The 26,962-nt window shown below is 44.3% G+C and overlaps 1 protein-coding gene across 2 annotated transcripts; it reads right to left on the minus strand.

The window, feature by feature from the left end:
• Positions 1–73: 73 nt before the first annotated feature.
• FXN (frataxin) lies at positions 74–20,062 on the minus strand. Of its 2 annotated transcripts, none has more exons than XM_084629721.1 (5): positions 19,925–20,062; positions 18,037–18,134; positions 16,707–16,827; positions 12,820–12,917; positions 74–1,644 (listed from the first exon to the last, which is right to left on the minus strand). In XM_084629721.1, the coding sequence occupies exons 1-5, from the start codon at positions 20,021–20,023 to the stop codon at positions 1,491–1,493; spliced, it is 570 nt and encodes a 189-aa protein (XP_084485847.1). In that variant the 5' UTR covers positions 20,024–20,062; the 3' UTR covers positions 74–1,490. The 2 variants fall into 2 exon arrangements, with proteins under 2 accessions (XP_084485847.1, XP_084485848.1); XM_084629722.1 differs by lacking the exon at positions 19,925–20,062 and adding an exon at positions 19,496–19,725.
• Positions 20,063–26,962: the final 6,900 nt, after the last annotated feature.

Consider the following 26,962-nt stretch of genomic DNA (forward strand, 5'->3'; position numbering starts at 1 on the left):
TCATATTTTAATTAATAGCGGGCAAGAGTTGGTATCAAGAATTGCATTTTAATCCTAAATAATGGACAATACCACCAAAGAATACTGTATATTTATTAGATATCTTTCAATGACACATCACATCAGTAACAGTATTAGCCAACCAAGCAGTCATATCATTCTAAACACAAGAAAGTTGTCTGGGGAAACTCAGAAACCAAGAAAATGTTGTATTTCAAAATCAGTACCAGGCCTCTTTTAATGTAATGCTAAAAGCTTACATAAACGTGGCTCAGTCTTTCAAACGTGACAGCAAATTGGGCTCCCTTTTTATATACAATTTTTGAAAAGCAATAATGGTAATGTTACAGTAAGGCAAATTTTATAGTGTCACGTTTGCATGTCACTTATTAAATTATGTTTTTTTACAAGTTATTTGGTGTAATACCTAGAGTGAATCACCTATTTTTGCCCTCATTTCTTTTTATTTCTCAGCTAGTCAGAAGACTCCAGCTTCTCAGCCTTAAGAATGTGGCAATAATACAACAGGGTTCGCATCAGTGTGAGCCTTGCGTTGTCACTTTGCTTTTGGTCTTGTGCCTCACTTCAACTACATGAGAAGTGCAGCATGAGTTATGCCAATGCAAAACTTGGCATGGTTTATTGCTATTGGAACAGAAAATCCTTGCTTTGCTTAATAATAAATAATAATATTAAAGAGTTATATATTTATGCAATGTATGCTTACTCTGTGAAGACACTCATAGCAAACAGAATAGAGAAAAGGTTATAAATTCCTTTCTCTACAACTTTGAATGTATCATTAGACATTTAAACTAAATCAAACACTTTTTTCAGCTCCACATACCATTTGTACCCTTGCCGATAGCAGAACTGGTAGCTGGAAGCTTAAGCTTAAAAGGATAAGTCTGAAGGAGCAAAGACAGAAATGTGAATTTCAGATTAAATCCTGTGATATTTTAAGAAGAAAATCCCTATTACACCAGTTATAGAAAAGAAAAACATTTTCCCTTACCTTATTTTCTTTTAAACACAATAGGCTCTTACATAGAATATTACCTTACTCCCCCCAGTTCATCTAATTGATTTCAATGGAACCTGGGTAAGGGTTCCTCAGTATGGCCCAAGGTGAGTAGCACAGTTTTCTTTAGTCATGAGATGCCATCTGTGCACTACTGATGAATTACCAACCAACCAGTAGGAATGTGGGCTGGGACAACCAGTGTCTAATACCATACTCTTAGCTATGAATTTTGGCTGCAGACACACACACAAATCCATACAACAAACACAAACCCATACACTAACACATAAACCCAAACATGCAGAGCTAAGAAAAATATATTATGTTCACATTATTGTTACACAACATAGTGAAGTTGAAACAAAAATAGGAAGACAAAAGTAGAACAAGGTGTTAACCTTAGGAACTATACACCAAAGAGGGGCAACAGGCCAAAGTCTTTTGATTTCTTTGAGGCAGACAATGATCAAGTATCACCTTTTCCAGAGTATACTAAAGGAGATAAGTCTATTTTAGTTTTTAATGCTGCTGAGAGTTCCACTGCTAGTAGTTCATGAAGAGATACTCCATCATGAGAATACACCCAGTTTCTTCCAGTCCAGTCGTAACGTTTGGGCCCACTAGAAAACAGAACATGTATACTGTATAAGCATAGGTCAAACATTTCTGAAATTTCAGCCATCCCCAAACAAACACCAGGAGGATTTGAATGACTAAGTTAAAGAAAGCAGCCAGCAGTAAAACAATATTTAGCAAGGAAGAGGTGTGTGGCTCATGGTCTCAGCATGGACTAGAAGCCAATCACCACCAAATTCTAATTCCAGCTCTCAAACTGGTTCCAACATGTGGCCTTGAAGCAATCATTAAGGCCTAAATCCAGCAAAGCACTTAAGCATGTTTTAATTTACAGGCATGCGAATGGTGCTATGGACTTCAGTGGGGAGTACTTTTGCTTATACACTTCACTGAATCTAGGCCATTAAGGTCCTTCTCTCCTTCACTTGATTTATTTTCTCCACAATCTGTAACAGTGGTAATACCTAACTCTTAAGGGTGTTATAAGAGTTGTTTGTAAACTGCTGTATTAATATAAAGTATTAATTCCAACACAATGATATAATGTGCAAATGTCCAAAATGATTCACTGCACAGAGTAAAGAATATTTTCTCTCTCAAGTTAAACACAACAGGATTAAATTACTAAATAAAAAATAATCTGCCATGTAGATCTATATCCGAAAGCAATTTGAAGCTCCTGGTGTCATGAGATGCTTCACTCCCGCAACAAATACAGTAAGGGGAGAGTAAGGAGAACTGGATTCTATCTTCCACACTCAGCCACCAAGTTTAGGCAGGCTCATTTGTCTTTGCCTCAGTTACGCACCTGGAAAATGGGAAGAATGATTACAAGGCTCTTTAAAAAGTATTTATTTTTAATGAAGGCAGTTTTGACTTGCCCTCCATGGAAGACAGATTTCTGTGTTGACATTTGGTGAAGTAGTAAGAAGGGAAGGAGACAAAAGAATAAAAATGTCTGCAGAGAATGAAATACAAGGAAGTCTTGTAACCTCTTATCTCTGAACTCGTATTTCTAGGTCAAATTGCCTTGGGATTAGAGGTGATTCCAGTACAAACTCTGCTAGAAGACAGGCTGTCTTGTACACCTATGCCAGGCTGCAGTGTCTAAAAACTAACAAAAAACAAATCTGACAGCTTAATATTTAAATTATTCACAGTATCGCAATGAATAACCTTCAGGGCGCGAACTAAAAATATTAAGGACACACATAAAGGTAAGTCAAAATGACTAGGATTTTATAGGGACATCTCTTCGGCTGCATGTGAGCTGATGGTTGTTTTGAGTGCTCCAGTTATTTTATTATGTTGTTTCTCACTGGTGTGGCCTTTGCAAAAAGTAGTAACTTTTTACTGTACAATTACATGTGCAATTCTGGAAGTGGAAACAGCCTACAAAAAGTTAGAATGGGATATGGTTTAGGGCAACTCGACTAAAACAAAATATTTTGATGAATTATGTGAACTGTTTTGAAATTTTACCTAATCAATATCAAATCATTGTGCTATTATTTAACAAATAAAAAATAAACATGTATAGTGCTTTACACTTTCAAAATGCTGTACAAACATTTACTACCTTTTAATTATAAGGATCTTTTGAATTCTAACAACATGCCAAGCGTCTATATAGTAAGTGCGTTTCTCACACAAGACTATGAATACCTTTTTACAAAGCAGTAAAAGATCATGACAACCAAAATAATTAGGCCTCATTTGTTGAAGACATTTTGCAATGTTTAAAAGCTTTAATTAATGGAGCTGCACAAGAGAGAAACTATGTGCAGGTGGCACACCTTCTTTGAATGTGCCAATTGTATATTGTCATATAAATACAGCCTTAGTTCACCTGCATGTATGTAACAAAGCACAGCAGCCTGGACCTAGAGAAATTCAATAGTAGTTTCCTTTTCTTGTCTCTTAAGCTCTTTCTCTCTCTCTCTCTCACACAGTGTTGTTGCCAAAGTGGTCATTAACCCTCAATGATTTTACATTTATTGTGCTGAGATAGCAACCACCACAATATTCAAATGCTGTTTAACATTAGCAGCATTGCTTGCTTAGAATCATAGAATATTAGGGTTGGAAGGGACCTCAGGAGGTCATCTAGTCCAACCCCCTGCTCAAAGCAGGACCGATCCCCGACTAAATCATCCCAGCCAGGGCTTTGTCAAGCCTGACCTTAAAAACTTCTAGGGAAGGAGATTCCACCACCTCCCTAGGTAACGCATTCCAGTGTTTCACCACCTTCATAGTGAAAAAGGTTTTTCCTAATATCCAACCTAAATGTCCCCCACTGCAACTTGAGACCATTACTCCTTGTTCTGTCATCTGCTACCACTGAGAACAGTCTAGAGCCATCCTCTTTAGAACCCCCTTTCAGGTAGTTGAAAGGAGCTATCAAATCCCCCCTCATTCTTCTCTTCTGAAGACTACACATCCCCAGTTCCCTCAGCCTCTCCTCATAAATCATGTGTTCCAGTCCCCTAATAATTTTTGTTGCCCTCCGCTGGACTCTTTCCAATTTTTCCACATCCTTCTTGTAGTGTGGGGCCCAGAACTGGACACAGTACTCCAGATTTTAGCCTGCAGAAGAGAAGAATGAGGGGGGATTTGATAGCTGCTTTCAACTACCTGAGAGGTGGTTCTAGAGAGGATGGTTCTAGACTATTCTCAGTGGTAGAAGAGGACAGGACAAGGAGTAATGGTCTCAAGTTGCAGTGGGGGAGGTTTAGGTTGGATATTAGGAAAAACTTTTTCACTAGGAGGATGGTGAAACATTGGAATGCGTTACCTAGGGAGGTGGTAGAATCTCCTTCCTTACAAGTTTTTAAGGTCAAGCTTGACAAAGCCCTGGCTGGGATGATTTAATTGGGGATTGGTCCTGCTTTGAGCAGGGGGTTGGACTAGATGACCTCCTGAGGTCCCTTCCAACCCTGATATTCTATGATTCTATGAGATGAGGCCTCAACAATGTCGAACAGAGGGGAAAGATCACGTCCCTCGACCTGCTGGCAATGCCCCTACTTATACAGCCCAAAATGCCATTGGCCTTCTTGGTAACAAGGGCCCACTGTTGACTCATATCCAACTTCTCGTCCACTGTAACCCCTAGGTCCTTTTCTGCAGAACTGCTGCTGAGCCATTCGGTCCCTAGTCTGTAGTAGTGCATTGGATTCTTCCATCCTAAGTGCAGGACTCTGCACTTGTCCTTGTTGAACCTCATCAGATTTCTTTTGGCCCAATCCTCCAATTTGTCTAGGTCCCTCTGTATCCTATCCCTACCCTCCAGCGTATCTACCACTCCTCCCAGTTTAGTGTCATCTGCAAACTTGCTGAGGGTGCAATCCACACCATCCTCCAGATCATTTATGAAGATATTGAACAAAACCGGCCCCAGGACCGACCCCTGGGGCACTCCACTTGACACCGGCTGCCAACTAGACGTGGAGCCATTGATCACTACCCGTTAAGCCTGACAATCTAGCCAGCTTTCTATCCAACTTATAGTCCATTCATCCAGCCCATACTACTTTAACTTGGTGGCAAGAATACTGTGGGAGACCGTGTCAAAAGCTTTGCTACAGTCAAGAAACAATACATCCACTGCTTTCCCTTCACCCACAGAACCAGTAATCTCATCATAGAAGGCGATTAGATTAGTCAGGCATGACCTTCCCTTGGGGAAGCCATGCTGACTGTTCCTGATCACTTTCCTCTCCTCTAAGCGCTTCAGAATTGATTCCTTGAGGACCTGCTCCATGATTTTTCCAGGGACTGAGGTGAGGCTGACTGGCCTGTAGTTCCCAGGATCCTCCTCCTTCCCTTTTTTAAAGATGGACACTACATTAGCCTTTTTCCAGTCATCTGGGACCTCCCCCGATCGCCATGAGTTTTCAAAGATAATGGCCAATGGCTCTGCAATCACATCCGCCAGCTTCTTTAGCACTCTCGGATGCAACACATCCGGCCCCATGGACTTGTGCTTGTCCAGCTTTTCTAAATAGTCCCTAACCACTTCTTTCTCCACAGAGGGCTGGTCACCTCCTCCCCACGCTGTGCTGCCCAGTGCAGTAGTCTGGGAGCTGACTTTGTTCGTGAAGACAGAGGCAAAAAGAAGCATTGAGTACATTAGCTTTTTCCACATTCTCTGTCACTAGGTTGCCTCCCTCATTCAGTAAGGGGCCCACACTTTTCTTGACTTTCTTCTTGTTGCTAACATACCTGAAGAAACCCTTCTTGTTACTCTTAATATCTCTTGCTAGCTGCAACTCCAGGTGTGATTTGGCCTTCCTGATTTCACTCCTGGAAGCCCGAGCAATATTTTTATACTCATCCCTGGTCATTTGTCCAATCTTCCACTTCTTGTAAGCTTCTTTTTTGTGTTTAAGAGCAGCAAGGATGTCACTGTTAAGCCAAGCTGGTCGTCTGCCGTATTTACTATTCTTTCTACACATCGGGATGGTTTGTCCCTGTAACCTCAATAAGGATTCTTTAAAATACAGCCAGCTCTCCTGGACTTCTTTCCCCTTCATATTATTCTCCCAGGGGATCCTGCCCATCAGTTCCCTGAGCTAGTCAGTCTGCTTTTCTGAAGTCTAGGGTCCATATTCTGCTGCTCTCCTTTCTTCCTTGTGTTAGATCCTGAACTTGACCATTTCATGGTCGCTGCCTCCCAGGTTCCCATCCACTTTTGCATCCCCTGCTAATTCTTCCCCGTTTGTGAGCAGCAGATCAAGAAGAGCTCTGCCCCTAGTTGGTTCCTCCAGCACTTGCACCAGGAAATTGTCCCCTACATTTTCCAAAAACTTCCTGGATTGCCTGTGCACTGCTGTATTGCTCTCCCAGCAGATATCAGGGTGCTAGAAGTCTCCCAGGAGAAACAGGGCCTGCGATCTAGTAACTTCTGTGAGTTGCCGGAAGAAAGCCTCGTCCACCTCATCCCCCTGGTCTGGTGATCTATAGTAGACTCCCACCACGACATCACCCTTGTTGCTCACACTTCTAAACTTAATCCAGAGACTCTCAGGTTTTTCTGCAGTTTCATATCGGAGCTCTGAGCAGTCATACTGCTCTCTTACATACAGTGCAACTCCCCCACCTTTTCTGCCCTTCCTGAACAGCTTATATCCATCCATGACAGTACTCCAGTCATGTGAGTTATCCCACCAAGTCTCTGCTTCTCCCACTCTGTCAAGGTTCCTTCCCCATTCTGAACTCTAGGGTACATATATGGGGACCTGCATGAAAGACCCCCTAAACTTAGAATCATAGAATATCAGGGTTGGAAGGGACCTCAGGAGGTCATCTAGTCCAACCCCCTGCTCAAAGCAGGACCAATCCCCAATTAAATCATCCCAGCCAGGGCTTTCTCAAGCCTGACCTTAAAAACTTGTAAGGAAGGAGATTCTATCACCTCCCTAGGTAACGCATTCCAGTGTTTCACCATCCTCCTAGTGAAAAAGTTTTTCCTAATATCCAACCTAATCCTCCCCCACTGCAACTTGAGACCATTACTCCTTGTCCTGTCCTCTTCTACCACTGAGAATAGTCTAGAACCATCCTCTCTGGAACCCCCTTTCAGGTAGTTGAAAGCAGCTATCAAATCCCCCCTCATTCTTCTCTTCTGCAGACTAAACAATCCCAGTTCCCTCAGCCTCCCCTCATAAGTCATGTGTTCCAGACCCCTAATCATTTTTGTTGCCCTTCGCTGGACTCTTTCCAATTGATCCACATCCTTCTTGTAGTGTGGGGCCCAAAACTGGACACAGTACTCCAGATGAGGCCTCACCAATGTCGAATAGAGGGGAACGATAACGTCCCTACATCTGCTCGCTATGCCCCTACTTATACATCCCAAAATGCCATTGGCCTTCTTGGCAACAAGGGCACACTGCTGACTCATATCCAGCTTCTCGTCCACTGTCACCCCTAGGTCCTTTTCCGCAGAACTGCTGCCGAGCCATTCGGTCCCTAGTCTGTAGCTGTGCATTGGGTTCTTCCATCCTAAGTGCAGGACCCTGCACTTACCTTATTGAACTTCATCAGATTTCTTTTGGCCCAATCCTCCAATTTGTCTAGGTCCCTCTGTATCCTACCCCTGCCCTCCAGTGTATCTACCACTCCTCCCAGTTTAGTATCATCCGCAAATTTGCTGAGAGTGCAATCCACACCATCCTCCAGATCATTTATGAAGATATTGAACAAAACCGGCCCCAGGACTGACCCCTTGGGCACTCCACTTGACACCGGCTGCCAACTAGACATGGAGCCATTGATCACTACCCGTTGAGCCCGACAATCTAGCCAACTTTCTACCCACCTTATAGTCCATTCATCCAGCCCATACTACTTTAACTTGCTGACAAGAACACTGTGGGAGACCGTGTCAAAAGCTTTGCTAAAGTCAAGAAACAATACATCCACTGCTTTCCCTTCACCCACAGAACCAGTAATCTCATCATAGAAGGCGATTAGATTAGTCAGGCATGACCTTCCCTTGGGGAAGCCATGCTGACTGTTCCTGATCACTTTCCTCTCATGTAAGTGCTTCAGGATTGATTCCTTGAGGACCTGCTCCATGATTTTTCCGGGGACTGAGGTGAGGCTGACTGGCCTGTAGTTCCCAGGATCCTCCTCCTTCCCTTTTTTAAAGATTGGCCTTTTTCCAGTCATCTGGGACTTTCCCCGTTCGCCACGAGTTTTCAAAGATAATGGCCAATGGCTCTGCAATCACAGCCGCCAATTCCTTTAGCACTCTCGGATGCAACTCATCCGGCCCCATGTACTTGGGCTCGTCCAGCTTTTCTAAATAGTCCCTAACCACCTCTTTCTCCATAGAGGGCTGGCCATCTACTCCCCATGTTGTGATGCCCAGCACAGCAGTCTGGGAGCTGTCCTTGTTAGTGAAGACAGAGGCAAAAAAAGCATTGAGCACATTAGCTTTTTCCACATTCTCTGTCACTAGGTTGCCTCCCTCATTCAGTAAGGGGCCCACACTTTCCTTGGCTTTCCTCTTGTTGCCAACATACCTGAAGAAACCCTTCTTGTTACTCTTGACATCTCTTGCTAGCTGCAGCTCCAGGTGCGATTTGGCCCTCCTCATTTCATTCCTACATGCCTGAGCAATATTTTTATATTCTTCCCTGGTCATATGTCCAACCTTCCACTTCTTGTAAGCTTCTTTTTTATGTTTAAGATCCGCTAGGATTTCACCGTTAAGCCAAGCTGGTCGCCTGCCATATTTACTATTCTTTCGACTCATCGGGATGGTTTGTCCCTGTAACCTCAACAGGGATTCCTTGAAATACAGCCAGCTCTCCTGGACTCCTTTCCCCTTCATGTTAGTCCCCCAGGGGATCCTACCCACCCGTTCCCTGAGGGAGTCGAAGTCTGCTTTCCTGAAGTCCAGGGTCCGTACCCTGCTGCTTACCTTTCTTCCCTGTGTCAGGATCCTGAACTCAACCAACTCATGGTCACTGCCTCCCAGATTCCCGTCCACTTTTCCTTCCCCCACTAATTCTTCCCTGTTTGTGAGCAGCAGGTCAAGAAAAGCTCCCCCCGAGTTGGCTCGTCTAGCACTTGCACCAGGAAATTGTCCCCTACCCTTTCCAAAAACTTCCTGGATTGTCTATGCACCGCTGTTTTGCTCTCCCAGCAGATATCAGGAAAATTAAAGTTACCCATGAGAACCAGGGCGTGCGACCTAGTAGCTTCTGCGAGTTGCCGGAAGAAAGTCTCATCCACCTCATCCCCCTGGTCCGGTGGTCTATAGCAGACTCCCACCACTACATCACTCTTGTTGCTCACACTTCTAAACTTAATCCAGAGACACTCAGGTTTTTCTGCAGTTTCGTACCGGAGCTCTGAGCAGTCATACTGCTCCCTTACATACAGTGCTACTCCCCCACCTTTTCTGCCCTGCCTGTCCTTCCTGAACAGCTTATAACCATCCATAACAGTACTCCAGTCATGTGAGTTATCCCACCAAGTCTCTGTTATTCCAATCACGTCATAATTCCTTGACATCACCAGGACCTCCAGGTTATTCTTACCAGCTTAGGTTAAAAACTTCAAGGTGCAAACTTTGCCTTGTCCTTGAGCCCTATGCTGCCACCACCAAGCGTGTTGAACAAAGAACAGGGAAAGAGCCCACTTGGAGATGTCATCCCCCTAAAATATCCCCCCAAGCCCTATCCTGGGGAAGGCTTGATAAAAATCCTCACCAATCTGCATAGGTGAACACAGACCCAAACCCTTGGATCTTAAGAACAATGAAAAAGCAATCAGGATCTTAAAAAAGAATTTTAATGAAAGAAAAAGTAAAAGAATCACCTCTGTAAAATCAGGATGGTAAATACCTTACAGGGTAATCAAATTCAAAACCTAGAGAATCCCTCTAGGCAAAACCTTAAGTTACAAAAAGACACAAAAACAGGAATATACATTCCATTCAGCACAGCTTATTTACCAGCCATTTAAACAAAAGGAAATCTAATGCACTGCTAGCTAGATTACTTACTAACTTAACAGAAGTTCTGAAGAGCGTTCCTGACCTGGTCCTGGCAAAGCATCACACAGACAGACCCTTTGTTCCCCCCCCGCCCTCCAGCTTTGAAAATAACTTTTCTCCTCATTGGTCATTTTGGTCAGGTGCCAGCGAGGTTATCCTAGCTTCTTAACCCTTTACAGGTGAAAGGATTTTGCCTCTGGCCAGGAGGGATTTTATAGTTCTGTATACAGAAAGGTGGTTACCCTTCCCTTTATATTTCTGACACACTCCATAGCGCATCACATCCAGGACATAGATGTTATTAGCGTTAGTTACAGTACATGTCTGCATATAAAAGTTACAAAATCTCTTAGCAGGAATTGGAAAACTAAGTAAACATGTACTGTTTTCTTGCAGGAAACACACAAACATTTGCCATACTGCCATAAACAGATGAAGCATAAAGCCAAACCTTTACCAGGGAAAGATTTCTTAGATGAAAAATTCTCTCAGGGTCAGAAGCTTTTAGCAGACCCTACTTTTTTTGGGTGGGCGGGGCTGTTCCTTTCTTCAATAGGGGAGGGATAGCTCAGTGGTTTGAGCATTGACCTGCTAAACCCAGGGTTGTGAGTTCAATCCTTGAGGGGGCCATTTAGGGATCTGGGGCAAAAAAAAATTGGGGATTGGCCCTGCTTTGAACAGAGGGTTGGACTAGATGATCTCCTGAGGTCCCTTCCAACTCTGATATTCTATGATGCAGCAATGACTTTTAATTTTTTTTTCGGGGGGAGGGATAGCTCAGTGGTTTGAGCATTGGCCTGCTAAACCCAGGGTTGTGAGTTCAATCCTTGAGGGGGCAAAAATTGGGGATTGGTCCTGCTTTGAGCACGGGGTTGGACTAGATGACCTCCAGAGGTCCCTTCCAACCCTGATATTCTATGATTCTATGATCCCTTGAACATATTGAAGATGAAAACTACTACTTATATTTTCCACAAATCTGTTACTCAGGAACACGTATTTCTTCACTCAGCTAGCACTGGCTCATAAAAGTTAAATAGATCCAAATACAATATAAACTCTCTGACTTCTTAATCTCCAGATACGGATGTAAATAGAACCTGAACTTGTGTTTTATGCTTGAGGTTTTAAAAAAAAAATCTAATGCGTAACTTAGATTCTGAGGCACTGTCTTGCAAGTGTCTAGACATAAATAAAAAAGATTGTTTGATTTCTTGCCTATTGCCTTTCCATGATAAAAACCTTTGAAAAGCAATATCTTGTTTATTTAAACAAACAAGATTCGGGGAAGAGAGAGGGATTAACAATACGCTACAATGGCTTATCTAATATAATGTACACCAGTGGTTCTCAACCGGGGTACGTGTACCCCTGGGGGGTACTCAGAAGTCTTCCGGGGGTACATCAATTCATCTAGATATTTGCCTAATTTTACAATAAGCTACATAAAAAGCACTAGTGAAGTCAGTACTAACTAAAATTTCATACAATGAGTTGTTTATACTGCTCTACATACTATACACTGAATTTAAGTACAATATTTCTGTTTTAATTGATGTATTTTATAATGTATATGGTAAAAATAAGTAAGCAAGCAATTTTTCAGTAATAGTGTGCTGTGACACCTTTGTATTTTTACGTCTGATTTTGTAAGCAAGTAGTTTTTAAGTGAGGTGAACCTTGGGGGTACATAAGGCAAATCCGACTACCAAAAGGGGTACAGTAAGCCTGGAAAGGTTGAGAGTCACTGCTGTACACCAAAAACAGTTACAGGAGGCTAGAAGGCAAATCACTAAAGAGTATTTTAATTACTTAGGCAGACTATTTAAAATAAGATGATTTCCTAAAATTTCACTTTTAAAGATGTTAATCCTACTGCACAGTAGTTTGATCCATTCCTGATTTTATAGTTAGTTAGTTCTATTTGAATGACCTCTAAGAAATCTACCTACATATGTACAGTGAATCTTTATGCTTTGTCTTTCCTTTTTAGCTAGACCATCCATGAACAATGCCAGAGAGATGAAAGACTACCTCAGTCTGCTCCTGGGAGAGTAGCAGATTTCACTGTAAACTTTTGGTGAGGCCACTCATGGCATTCTTTCAACACATTCTGTACATCTCACTCCCAGTCAGAACCAACTGCAAAACCTGGAATGGATCAAACTGGCATAGAAGACAAGGCAGAGGACACAGCAATCAAGACCTCCACATTAAGAACTGCCCAAGATTGATAAAAACATCTCTCGGTTAAGCTGTAGAAAACATGTGCACGAACGAAACAAGAAACCCATACACAGGCTTACAGGGTGAATCCATAAAGAATAGTGTTAGACCATAACAATCTCATATCTCTTCCTGACAGTTCTTTTGTCACAGCTGTTTAGTCTTCTATGTATAGGCTACAGTCATGTTCATAGTGCTTGTGAAAACTGGACATTTAAAAAAATGGAACACATTTTATTACATGATACATTTTACTGCACTAGTTTGTGGGTCAGCCTGTCCGTTTCTGTCAGTCACCACCTGAAGTATAAACAGCAACTAGTTACCATACCTCTAGCAAAAATCCTATTGTGTGTATGTTTCGAGAAAATGCATGAAATATGTGATCAGGGCATTAAATAGTCTCCATGGGGCTAGCAGGCAGGTTTTTAATTCATCTCTGAATTTTCAGACAGTTCCTAGCATACAGATAATTACTTACCTAGTAGGAGAGGACAGCCAAATCTGCTTGTTCGGTGTCTGCCTGTTGATTACATAGGTTCCCATGTCTCCACCTAGTTTAGCTGTTAAAACTCCATTCTAAAGCATAAAGGGGGGGAAGGGAGGAGTATCGATGCACCATTACTTAATAAGAATAATGATTTTTCTTCCATAATAAAGCACTGTAGATATAAAGATCAAAACAGCAATTTGCGAGATATCTGCAAAAGCATCATCACTGGACATTCAAATCCTCCACAATCTGCTATGCCATTCTGCCTCACTGATGACCAGTGGGATCACCATTAGATATGAAAACTTGTCAGTCTCCATGGTGAAACATAGATCATTTGTGTCTGATCTAGACTCTAAGCTCTCCTGATCTGGACTTGTGTGTTGGTATAGCACCATCCACAAAGTTAAGACTCAAATAAATAATACTCCAGTGAGCTTTGACCTCTCTTCTGAGACTGCCAGCTTGTGCACTAATTACTGCTCAACTGTGAAGTGGGCATTCAGTCCACTAGCAACTGGATTGAGACCATCTATTCATTTCACAGAGAACATTCAACAGCTAGCAGAAAGCAAGTATTTTTGTTCACTAACAATCTGAAACCGATTAAAACAGGCGGCCAGAGGCAAGAGGCTCCATGTCCCATTACTGAATCTCTGAGCTATCCAGGTTTACTTTACTTTTTTTTTCTGTAACTATATATGGTCTCCAAATGAGTGGGACAAGTACATTGCCACATAACTTGTGATGAAGTGCCCAGATCCTGCATTATACCTCAGGAATGTTCCAATTCTAACTATCTGAGGTTTGTTTTGATTCACTTATGTCAATTATAGAACATTTTCCAAGAGAGTGTTTCTTTCCTTTGTACTGCCTTCCTTCCATCTCTGAATTACACCATGAAGATTTACATTGGCATGACATTTTCATAAGGGAATTTTGAAGGGCAACTATAACTCTTTTAGAGAGTCCTAATTTTAAGGGTATAAGACAGATACCACTTGGACTGAGTAAACCTGAGAGTGACCTGAATTAAACTTAGGTAAAAAATAGCAGTATTGTAGCTTATGTACCGTGGGGCTAGTTCAGGTATTAGGATAGCTGCACATTTCTTTTTCCCTACAGCCTCCCCAAATGCACTGCAGCCCACACTGTGTCAGCACCTTTCGTGATCCTGCATTACCTTTTTCTGATCCAGAAGACAATTGCTAGATCTCTTAATTTTCTTGTAGGTAACAATTTGTTTTGAAATTTCAACAGCATTTTACCTTGTGACCGAGTAGCTACTGAAAGTTCAACATCATTTCACAGCAAAAGCAGCAGTCCTCTGCAACATCAGCCAACCCTTTTGATTACTGACATCTCACAAGTGATGCGTTAATCTAAAGCCCAGCCCCGCTACTGTCTGAGTTCAGTAAAGAAACAAAGGTTGTTTGATTATTCTATATGGTATAGGGGAAAAAGAAGTACAAATGAATAAAAGCCTCTGATGGTGCTAATTAATACTGAGTCATCTGATTTCCCTGCCAGTTATTTTATTTTAACTAGGTAATGCTTTAGCCTAATGTGACATGAGGACTAAAACTAACCTATTCCCAGTCTCATTGTGAGCTCACTCCTTACTATTTCCCAGTGTTCTAAGAACAGCATGAAATGAAACAGGTAAAACAAGGGTACCTTGGAGAGCTTTGAATGCTATAAATTATTCCAATTAAATATTTGCACAAATGTGTTAGTATATTCCATTAGCTAATGTTCAGAGCTATACACAAGTGTTCAGCATTATCCCATAATGCATGCTGTATGTTAAAATATACTAATACCAAATAGGGCTCAACTGATCTAATAAGAACACTACATCAACACTTACATTATTACGGGGCTTCTGTTTTTCGCAGTTTATTAATTTCATTTTTGGGGTTTTATTTTTTAACATTTTTTTAATTGTATGTAGATGTCCAAAAACTGGGGGCCTTGGAGGCTCTATTTCTAGATTCTGTAAATAAACAACATATACTATGCCGTTACTCATTTCAGTAGTATATATGGTAATCAGTAATCTCTTTGTAATGGTCCCTAGTGCACTTTAATGTAGTGCTGTTGCAAACAGCCCTATGTTATAATGCAGTAGGAAGCCTTCAGTGTGTGCCAGCAGGGTCTACATGGATCAATTAATGTACAACACATTAGTGTGCTTTAGAAATCATACTCCTGCAGTCTGCATTACTGCTCCCTGTAGACAAGCTCTTAGATACAAGTAATAATTTCTGGTGTTTTTCCAGTGTTTAATGGATAAACACCTTTTTTTGTATCAGGATACTTTAAAAAGTTAAAAGCTAAAATCAGAAGCCCCAATGATGTGTCAGACAGAAGAGAGATGATCTTTGTTTTCACATTGTAAATTAAGGCAAGATTATCTTCAAACCCTGGTATTAAAACATTCACACATTCATTCTGTACTATTCATGAAACTTTGGAAAATACATTTTAAAACCTTTTTTAAAAGTTAATGGAAACAACACTTAAGAATTAATTTTTCATTTTTGTGCATAGCTAGTCTGAAACTATTGCATGCTGTTATGGACATTCATAATTTCTGCTAACAAGATTACTCTCCAGGGAGACTTTTTCAAGCACATCACATATTAACGGAATGGAGAAATTTAAAAGGTCAAAAGATATTACAACTCTGCCAGTTCTTTTCCAAGTGTGCCACCCTGTGGCTTGTCATATTACTAGTCTTTTCATAATTTGAATCCAAACAGTCATAATGTACATATTAAGATTGACGTCAATAAAAATCCTCCAAACCTTTCAGTAAGTACATGCCAAAAACTCTACATTGAAAAGTTACTGGAGAGAAAGGCAACTCAAGTCAGGAAGCATATAAAAAATATTTAATCTAAAGAAAAAACACAAAACCAAACTTTTTGGTGCTATTTTTTCTATTTAGTTTTCAAAATATTCTTTATCTAATAATCACAGCCTTTCAAGATCTATTCAAAACACTAGTAGTGAATAATACATTGCTATTAGTTATTGGAGAAGTTACAGGTAAAATATTAACTGAATATTTGACCAGATCAAGTACTTATCAGTTTTGCCAAATGCAAAAAAGAGGCTAAGGTATTATTTTCCCATTGTATATGTACTTCTGTGAGATAAAGAGTGAATGTAGTGCTCAGAAAAGCTGACAGTTGAACAGCTCTGAAGACTAAAGGCCTCTATACACAGAACACAAGCAGCAGAAGCTCCAGCTGCCCGTTTATATGCACTTAAATCCTGATCTGGTGGAGCCACTAGTTGGGAACCTCCACATGGGCATATAAACAGGAAGCAACTATTATTCCAGTCCAGAGACTGGAGTAGTATAGATGCTATGTTGCAGCCAGTGGTCTGGGTTAGATTTTATTCTCCTCAAATCAAGCAGAGCACAGCAGCATACAATTTGATTGATTCCACCAACTGTAAATAAACTAATAGGTATTTGAAAATAAATTTTTAGCTACAGCTGTCACTTTCACCAAGATAATTCAAAAGTGACATGTGTAACACCAGTATAAGAGACTGGAAACCAATTTCCAGCCTCATGTAATAATGGTTTAACTCTCATAAAAATAACTTCATTGTTTAAATACTATTACAATTCTTTAACTCTTAAAACAGTGTATTATATATTTTTCCATCAAAAAAGATGCCGTTCCCTCAATGAGTAAAATCAAATTTAAAAACTTGATTTTCAAATAGTTGACACTGAATAAATAAGTGAAATATGCTTCTTAAACTTTTGCACTAAAGACTAGTTGAATGAAGATATTTCCCTCAAGGAAAAATCCTACAATAATTACAGCAAGAACAAAAACTGTAAAATATACCCCAAAGGAGACATCATAATCTTCAGGTGTAAAAGGCTTGTCTGCTAGATCCTCAAAGAAGTCTGCCAATGAGTCCAGTGTTTCTTCAGCAAGTTTTTCATAAGTAGTCTCATCTAAAGAACTGCAGTGGCATGTAAACAAATCTAAGATTACTAGGAGAAAATATGTATTACTTTGTTGTAGGAAAGAGTTTCATGCTAAACACAAAACAAGATCATCATCATCTTGGGAACGTGTTATAATACGAGATAATCACTTGTGATTGGAGGAGGTGATTTGTCACAAATTGCCGTATGCCACAAAGCACCTTATAAATTGAGGTGGAATTTTAAAACCTGAGATTATACACAGCTAATGGACTAAGTATGTTTCTTTCCCCAGTTACTTCTGTGCCCAGAATGTTACTGAAGATAGACCTCTAGATTTTAAAATACAACATTGTTGCAGAAGTACTCTGTCCATGCAAGTACTGTTTAATCTTTAAGGTAAATCTAAATAATTTATATTTATAAACATACAGTATGTTGTTTATAGACATATATTATACAGGAAACAGCAACTGTATACATAAACAAAGATGTAAAAATGTCAACGTTCAGACACATCCGGTCTACATACAGTAAGGGACTTCCCTCTTTTGGAAGTCCCCATTCATTCCAATAAAATAATAAATATATACTTCTACTGTAGTTTTCTTCCAAGAATCTCAAAGCATGTTACAAATATTAGGTAAACCTCTCAACACCTCCACTTTTACCAACAGAAAAATGGAGGCAGATGCAGACTTGGAAACCTAGGTCTCTCCACGAAAAAAGATTAATTTTGAATCCATCTCCATGGTGCGCTTTAACCTAGTTTGCGCATCTGGGTATTGTGTATGTATATTTATAACAATACGCAATTCAGTGAAATGTTTTCAGTAGCAAACAAATGTGGAAACACAAAATAATTACAGTTACCATAAAATACTGCAAAGTTACTTAATACTTTGAATTTCTATAGCATCTTTCATTCAAGAGTGTCTCATGCCACTTATCTGAGGTACAGTGGGGAATCATTTATTCTACCTTACAGATGGGGAAACTACGGCCCATGAGAGGTTAAGTGATTTCCCAAATTCACACAGGAAATCTGTGGCAAACCTAGAAACAGAATTCAGAAGTGATAATTCCAAGTCCTTTCCTTACCCACAAGATTAGCCTTCCGCCCTAGCTCATATCAACAACCACACTATATTAATTTTCAGGGCTGTCACATCTACAGATGATTTCTCTGGAATCTGTATGCAACTGTCAGAATTCTCATATAAATAATTCAGAATAAAACTTACCTTTTGTTATTCAAAGTTCCTGCATTTCTTAAATCAATAAACTGAACACTTCTGTTTTTAACCTTTAGAACATGGTCTAATTGTTGCAGATGCAAATCCTAAAAATAAGTTAAATTAAGTGTTAACAAAGGTAATGGTACAAAATGTCAATTTTTGTCATATTTAAGAAACAGAATCCCAAAGTCACTCCCCCCCCAACAGTTAAAAGTTAATTTGTTATCTTACAGGACCAACAAAGCAGCAAAAACTACCTATTAGTATTCTTGAGGCAGAAATGCACGTTTAGGACACTCTGGCCTTTTACTATGATTTAGTAAGAGGGGAAATGGTGTTGTGTTTAAGGCACTAGACTAGAAAACAGGAGATCCGAGTTCTATTCCTTGGTTTGTCACAGACTTCCTAAGCAACCTTGGACAACTCACTTTCAAAAATGTCCACTAATTTGGTGCACCTGAGTTCATGCACCTGGAGTCTGATTATGGCCAGTGCTGAGCATCCACAACCCTAGCTGAAATCAATGAGAGCCATGGGTGTTCATCACCCTTGAAAATTAAGTCCTAAACGTCTCAAGGTGAGTACCCAAAATTAGCTGTCACTTTTGAAAATGTTGGTCTTAATCACAGTTTCAATTCCACATCTGTAAAATGGGGTATTGCCGGTACATATTAATTATTTCTAAAGTACTCAGATACTACAATAGAAAGCCTATAAATAAGCTATGTAAAAGAAAGCTAGAAACTTGCGTGAAGTGGCAGCACACTAACAGAAATATTCTAATTCTCCAAACTAATCTTCACAGTTTCACGTTGGGGATTACAGTCACCATGCCGCCTGTCTCCAGACAAGCTGAGACCACCACCAAGTATGCTGAACACTGAGCATCCACCCCATGTTGTCTCTACTGAAGACTGGCTTATCAGGCCTTGTCTACGCTGGGGAAATTTAGCAAAAAATTCAAACCAGTTAAAACCTTTTGGACCCACATCACAGACAAGGCTCTAAAGGCTTAGAATAGTTCTGTTAACTGGAGCTCTCTGAAAGCTGTTAATTAGTTTGAAAATTGGTTTGAATTGCTGGGGAAATGTCCCCTCTATAGACAAAGCATTCAGTTTTGGAGGTGATGTCTGTGTTCTTCGCTCCACTAGAAAACTGCCTGAACGCTAAATTCATCTCACACAGAGCACTATAATGACTCTGTTTTCGGAGCACCGCTGAAGGAATAATTTGTGTACAGAGGACTGCTGGGTGCTGCTGATCGTTTCTTGTCTCACACCAACACGAGGACATGACAACGCTCTCAACTATAGTAGCTCATGGAATAAGACAAAGATAAGGAGTGTAAAAGCCTCCCTCCCAACGATGCAAAAGGCGGGGGACGGGGGTGGAGGGAACCTCAGCAACATCTCCTCAACCTCCCCCGCTAACGCTTTTTTCGGCTGCTGTGTCTGCATGCTGTTACCTCCGACGCTGACTCCCGCTCACTCATGCGGCAGACAGAGAGCCGGGGGTTTCAAGACAATGACAAAGCATTTAAGCCCAAAAAGTCTGACACGCCCCACCTCTCAACTACCAAAAAAGAGCAACAGTCCCCTATGCGGCGCTTTGCATTCACGCGGGCTAGGAGCGCCACAGCTCCAGCTCGGTCCTGCGCTGCTACATGATCGCAACCCTGCTGGCAGGACGGGGGCTTGGCCGTCTCGGGCTCGGCGACAGTGGGAACGAGGGGGGTTGAAACAGCTCATGGAGCCTCGCCCGGCAAATCCCTCAGCGGCGCCAAGGGCGAGCCTCGGGGGGGAGGGAGCCGCTCCCCCAACTCGCACGCCGGGGCCGGGCACCGCTCTGCCTGCCCCAGCCGCGTCACGCGGGCGCCGCGCGGCTCGCTACTCACGAGCGGGCGGCAGGAGGCGGCGGGTCCCGCCACGAGCGCCCCACGGGCTCCCGCGGCCTCGCACAGGCGCCGGGCTGCAGCGCGCGCCGGCCTCCACATGCCGCCGCCGGAGGAGTCGGCCCGCCCCGCCCCCAACGGCCGCTTCTGCGTGCGGCAGCCGCGGGACTAGGCCGGCGTCGCAACTACCGCCCCCCAGCGGCGCGGGGGGCTACGCGCCGCCGCCCTGACGCCTCAGGCTCTTCGTGCGTGCGGTATACTGTGGTAGGGCCACCGGCCAGAGCCATCGGGAACCATTCCCAGAGCGCCACCCACTCAATGCCATGGGCCAGCGGGGGCTGCACCGCGGCTAGGGCTGCTTGTGTCCCCCTCACCCCTTCTCCGGCCCGTCATCACTTCCCGCCCAGCCGGGCAGCTCTCGGCCTCTCACGGCTCTGGGGGCGCCGGAGCTCAGCGCTCGGGACGTTGCTCGACGAGTTCTGGCTCTGACTCGTCCGTGCTAGCGGCAGCCTCAGCTCCCGCCAGCTTTGGAGCCAGGTGGGTCTCCCGGGCTTAGAAAAGTCCCTGTATGGGCACGGGGCAGCATGGGATGACTCAAGGCTGGTTGTACCGCCCAGGGCACACTCCCTAAAAGAGAGCAAAACTAGGGCTAACGACAGTGTAGTTACAAGATCAGAACTCAGCAAGCAAGATTAAAACCAATGAAGTTACTCCGTGGAGCGAAAGAACAAGATCTACTCCGGTGGCATCAGACTTCAGCATGAACACTGCTGCTCACCGGAAATCTATTTTCCCACCCCCAGAGCAGCTTTTTCACGAACAGTCCGGTAGATGGAGAGCTTGCACTTCCCCCTACTGGACAGTGGCAGGGTATGTGCACTAGAATACATATCCTGCTATAGGATTTTAATTGGGTAGGTAGGGAAATAAGGGTGCAGTTCATAACATACTGTTTAAATCTTAGGCCTCATCTACACAGGAAAATGAACCGGTATCGCTACTGAGTCTCCCTAGGTGGACACTATTCCAAAATAAAAGTGACTTTATTCCAGCACCATTACTGCTCTCACAAAATGGAATAATTATTCCAGGACAAAAGTGACTCATTCTGGAATAATATCCATGAAGGGAGTTACTTTGCAATAGATATTCTGGGCAATTTCCTTGTATAGAAAAGACCTTACACTGATCTAGTAAAGGGAAGACAAGATGTCCCATCTACTAAAATAGAAATCTGTTTGATAGGGTTTCTGGAGAGGGCTGAGGTCATGCTTCCCAGAACAATGAGGGAGGCATAAAGGAGTTTTTGTAGGTGGTTGGCTGAGTTCCTGCTGAATTGATGACTGAAACAGTGCTAGGATTTTATTCTGTTGTTAATGATGCCTGACAGTGCCTGAAGTTTCATGCAGGCAATCAATTTCCCTGCATCCCCCTGAACTCCCCTATTGCCCCCCAGTGGTCAACTAGTTGCCAATTTAGTCATTTTCCAACACACCCCCCCCCCGCCTCCGTCAATTTGAACACCCCATCTAATTTCAATTCCTGGGGAAGACTGTAGAACAGGGGCCGGCAACCTATGGCAGGCGTGCCAAAGACGGCACGCGAGCCCATTTTTAATGGCACGCTGCTGTCTGCCGGAGTCCCGGCAGGGAGCAGCGTGCCATTAAAAATCCGGCCTGGTCCGCTCTTCTCCGCTCATCGCTCCCTCCCACGGGGGCAGGAGCTTTGGTCCTGCCGGCTCCTCTGCCTCTTCCCGCAGTGTGCTCGGTTCCTGCCCCTCCTCCTCCTCCTCCCCTTCGGCCCTCCAGCCCTGCCGGCCCTTGGGAGGGAGGAGGTGGGGGAGGAGCGGAGTTTGCGTGCTCGCTGCTCCCGGCGGAGGCAGAGAAGAAGCGGAGGCAGGGCATATCCCCTCCAGCCCCCTGCCGTGAGCATCCCACGACCCCAGCCCACTCACCCAGCCCTCTGCCCTGCAGCCCCGCACACCTCCCCCCCCCAGGCCCCTGCCCTGAGCTCTGTACCTGCCTCACACACCCAGCCCTCTGCTTGACTCCTTCACCCCCCACGACCCCAGTCCTGACTCTTGCACCCCTACATACCAGCTCCCCCACACCCCATGCACCCCCCCATCCCCACCCCCACCCTGAGCACCAAACCGGAGCTCCTGCACCTCCCTCCCCCACATTCCTACCTGCACCCCTCCCACCAAATGAGAGCTGCCTAGGGGTATGTCTGCACTACGGAATTAGGTCGAATTTATAGAAGTCGGTATTTTAGAAATCGGTTTTATATATTCGAGTGTGTGTGTCCCCACAGAAAATGCTCTAAGTGCATTAACTCGGCGGAGTGCTTCCACAGTACCGAGGCTAGAGTCGACTTCCGGAGTGTTGTACTGTGGGTGGCTATCCCACAGTTCCCGCAGTCTCCACTGCCCATTGGAATTCTGGGTTGAGATCCCAATGCCTGATGGGGCTAAAACATTGTCGCAGGTGGTTCTGGGTACATATCATCAGGCCCCTGTTCCCTCCCTCCCTCCGTGAAAGCAAGGGCAGACAATCGTTTCGCACCTTTTTTCCTGAGTTACCTGTGCAGACGCCATACCATGGCAAGCATGGAGCCCGCTCAGGTAACCGTCACCGTATGTCTCCTGGGTGCTGGCAGACGTGGTACTGCATTGCTACACAGTAGCAGCAACCCCTTGCCTTGTGGCAGCAGACGGTGCAATACGACTGGTAGCTGTCATCGTCATGTCCGAGGTGCTCCTGGCCACATTGGCCGGGAGCACCTGGACAGACATGGGCGCAGGGACTAAATTTGGAGTGACTTGAGCAGGTCATTCTCTTTAGTCCTGCAGTCAGTCCTATTGAACCATCTTATGGTGAGCAGGCAGGCAATACAGATTGCTAGCAGTCGTACTGTACCATCTTCTGCTGGGCAGGCAAGAGATGAGGATGGCTAGCAGTCATATTGCATCATTTTCTGCCGAACACCCATGAGATGTTGGGTCTGCTGCCAGCCAAAGATGTAAAAGATAGATGGAGTGGATCAAAACAAGAAATAGACCAGATTTGTTTTGTACTCATTTGCTTCCTCCCCCTCCCCCATCTAAGGGACTCATTCCTGTAGGTCACACTGCAGTCACTCACAGAGAAGGTGCAGCGAGGTAAATCTAGCCATGTATCAATCAGAGGCCAGACTAACCTCCTTGTTCCAATAAGAACAATAACTTAGGTGCACCATTTCTTATTGGAACTCTCCATGAAGTCCTGCCTGAAATACTCCTTGATGTAAAGCCACCCCCTTTATTGATTTTAGCTCCCTGAAGCCAACCCTGTAAGCTGTGTCGTCAGTCGCCCCTCCCTCTGTCAGAGCAACGGCAGACAATTGTTCCGCGCCTTTTTTCTGTGCGGACGCCATACCAAGGCAAGCATGGAGGCCGCTCAGCTCACTTTGGCAATTAGGAGCACATTAAACACCACACGCATTATCCAGCAGTATATGCAGCACCAGAACCTGGCAGAGCGATACCGGGTGAGGAGGCGACGTCAGCGCGGTCACGTGAGTGATTAGGACATGGACACAGATTTCTCTGAAAGCATGGGCCCTGCCAATGCATGCATCATGGTGCTAATGGGGCAGGTTCATGCTGTGGAATGCCCATTCTGGGCTCAGGAAACAAGCAGAGACTGGTGGGACCGCATAGTGTTGCAGGTCTGGGACGATTCCCAGTGGCTGCGAAACTTTCGCATGCGTAAGTGCACTTTCATGGAACTTTGTGACTTACTTTCCCCTGCCCTGAAGCGCATGAATACCAAGATGAGAGCAGCCCTCACAGTTGAGAAGCGAGTGGCGATAGCCCTGTGGAAGCTTGCAACGCCAGACAGCTACCGGTCAGTTGGGAATCAATTTGGAGTGGGCAAATCTACTGTGGGGGCTCCTGTGATGCAAATAGCCCACGCAATCAAAGATCTGCTGATATCAAGGGTAGTGACCCTGGGAAATGTGCAGGTCATAGTGGATGGCTTTGCTGCAATGGGATTCCCTAACTGTGGTGGGGCGATAGAACACATATCCCTATCTTGGCACTGGAGCACCAAGCTGGCGAGTACATAAACGCAAGGGGTACTTTTCAATAGTGCTGCAAGCTCTGGTGGATCACAAGGGACGTTTCACCAACATCAGCGTGGGATGGCCTGGAAAGGTACATGACGCTCGCATCTTCAGGAACTCTGGTCTATTTCAAAAGCTGCAGGAAGGGACTTTATTCCCAGACCAGAAAATAACTGTTGGGGACGTTGAAATGCCTATATGTATCCTTGGGGATCCAGCCTTCCACTTAATGCCATGGCTCATGAAGCCGTACACAGGCAGCCTGGACAGTAGTCAGGGGCTGTTCAACTACAGGCTGAGCAAGTGCAGAATGGTGGTAGAATGTGCATTTGACGTTTAAAGGTGCGCTGGCGCAGTTTACTGACTCGCTTAGACCTCAGCGAAACCAATATTCCCACTGTTATTACTGCTTGCTGTGTGCTCCACAATATCTGTGAGAGTAAGGGGGAGACGTTTATGGCAGGGTGGGAGGTTGAGGCAAATCACCTGGCTGCTGGTTACACGCAGCCAGATACCAAGGCGTTTAGAAGAGCACAGGAGGGCGCGGCACGCATCAGAGAAGCTTTGAAAACTAGTTTCATGACTGGCCAGGCTACGGTGTGAAAGTTCTCTTTGTTTCTCCTTGATGAAACCCCCCGCCCCTTGGTTCACTCTACTTCCCTGTAAGCTAACCACCCTCCCCACCTCCCTTCGATCATTGCTTGTAGAGGCAATAAACTCATTGTTGCTTCACATTCATGCATTCTTTATTCATTCATCACACAAATAGGGGGATGACTACCAAGGTAGCCCAGGAGGGGTGGTGGAGGAGGGAAGGAAAATGCCACACAGCACTTTAAAAGTTTACAACTTTAAAATTTATTGAATGCCAGCCTTCTTTTTTTGGGGCAATCCTCTGTGGTGGAGTGGCCGGTGGCTCCCCCACCGCGTTCTTGGGCGTCTGGGTGTGGAGGCTATGGAACTTGGGGAGGAGGGCGGTTGGTTACACAGGGGCTGTAGTGGCAGTCTGTGCTCCAGCTGCCTTTGCTGCAGCTCAACCATACACTGGAGCATACTGGTTTGGTCCTTCAGCAGCCTCAGCATTGAATCCTGCCTCCTCTCATCACGCTGCCGCTACATTTGAGCTTCAGCCCTGTCTTCAGCCCGCCACTTACTCTCTTCAGCCCGCCACCTCTCCTCCCGGTCATTTTGTGCTTTCCTGCACTCTGACATTATTTGCCTCCACGTATTCGTCTGTGCTCTGTCAGTGTGGGAGGACAGCATGAGCTCAGAGAACATTTCATCACGAGTGCGTTTTTTTTTCTTTCTAATCTTCACTAGCCTCTGGGAAGGAGAAGATCCTGTGATCATTGAAACACATGCAGCTGGTGGAGAAAAAAAAAGGGACAGTAGTATTTAAAAGACACATTTTATAAAACAGTGGCTACAGTCTTTCAGGGTAAACCTTGCTGTTTTAAGCTTGTTAAGGCTACCTCCTTAACCCTCCCCCTTCCCCGTGGCTAACAGTGGGGAACATTTTTGTTCAGCCACAGGCAAACAGCCCAGCAGGAACGGGCTCCTCTGAGTGTTCCCTGAAGAAAAGCACCCTATTTCAACCAGGTGACCATGAATGATATCTCACTCTCCTGAGGATAACACAGAGAGATAAAGAACGGATGTTGTTTGAACGCCAGCAAACATACACTGCAATGCTTTGTTGTACAATGATTCCCGAGTACGTGTTACTGGCCTGGAGTGGTAAAGTGTCCTACCATGAAGGACGCAATAAGGCTGCCCTCCCCAGAAACCTTTTGCAAAGGCTTTGGGAGTACATCCAGGAGAGCCGCGAATGCCAGGGCAAAGTAATCCTTTCACATGCTTGCTTTTAAACCATGTATAGTATTTTAAAAGGTACACTCACCGGAGGTCCCTTCTCTGCCTGCCGGGTCCAGGAGGCAGCCTTGGGTGGGTTCGGGGGGTACTGGCTCCAGGTCCAGGGTGAGAAACAGTTCCTGGCTGTCGGGAAAAGCGGTTTCTCCGCTTGCTTGCTGTGAGCTATCTACAACCTCATCATCATCATCATCTTCTTCATCCCCGAAACCTGCTTCCATGTTGCCTCCATCTCCGTTGAAGGAGTCAAACAACACGGCTGGGGTAGTGGTGGCTGAACCCCCTAAAATGGCATGCAGCTCATCATAGAAGCAGCATGTTTGGGGCTCTGACCCGGAGCAGCCGTTCGCCTCTCTGGTTTTCTGGTAGGCTTGCCTCAGCTCCTTCAGTTTCACGCAGCACTGCTTCGGGTCCCTGTTATGGCCTCTGTCCTTCATGCCCTGGGAGATTTTGACAAAGGTTTTGGCATTTCGAAAACTGGAACGGAGTTCTGATAGCACGGATTCCTCTCCCTATACAGCGATCAGATCCCATACCTCCCGTTCAGTCCATGCTGGAGCTCTTTTGCGATTCTGGGACTCCATCATGGTCACCTGTGCTGATGAGCTCTGCATGGTCACCTGCAGCTTGCCACGCTGGCCAAACAGGAAATGAGATTCAAAAGTTCGCGGTTCTTTTCCTGTCTACCTGGCCAGTGCATCTGAGTTGAGAGTGCTGTCCAGAGCAGTCACAATGGAGCACTCTGGGATAGCTCCCGGAGGCCAATACCATCGAATTGTGTCCACAGTACCCCAAATTCGAGCCAGCAAGGCCGATTTAAGCGCTAATCCACTTGTCAGGGGTGGAGTAAGGAAATCGATTTTAAGAGTCCTTTAAGTCGAAATAAAGGGCTTCATCGTGTGGACGGGTGCAGGTTTACATCGATTTAATGCTGCTAAATTCGACCTAAAGTCCTAGTGTAGACCAGGGCTAGGTAAGCGCTCCACACCGAAACCTCCTGCCCCAACCCTGAGCCCCCTCCCTCATTCTAGCTCCTGGCCAAACCCTACACCCCAACCCCCAGCC

This window comes from Lepidochelys olivacea (genome assembly GCF_965140295.1).
Source record: "Lepidochelys olivacea isolate rLepOli2 genome assembly, chromosome: 5".
Lineage (NCBI taxonomy): Eukaryota > Metazoa > Chordata > Testudines > Cheloniidae > Lepidochelys > Lepidochelys olivacea.

What these genes read in the sequence shown, in the direction of transcription:
- FXN (XM_084629721.1), bottom strand. Translation starts at nt 20,023, where the DNA reads ATGTGGAGGCCGGCGCGCGCTGCAGCCCGGCGCCTGTGCGAGGCCGCG. An exon ending in GGAACTTTGAATAACAAAAG is followed by an intron (nt 16,828 to 18,036) that starts GTAAGTTTTATT and finishes ATGCCACTGCAG; the next exon opens with TTCTTTAGATGAGACTACTT. An exon ending in ATTATGATGTCTCCTTTGGG is followed by an intron (nt 12,918 to 16,706) that starts GTATATTTTACA and finishes TTTATGCTTTAG; the next exon opens with AATGGAGTTTTAACAGCTAA.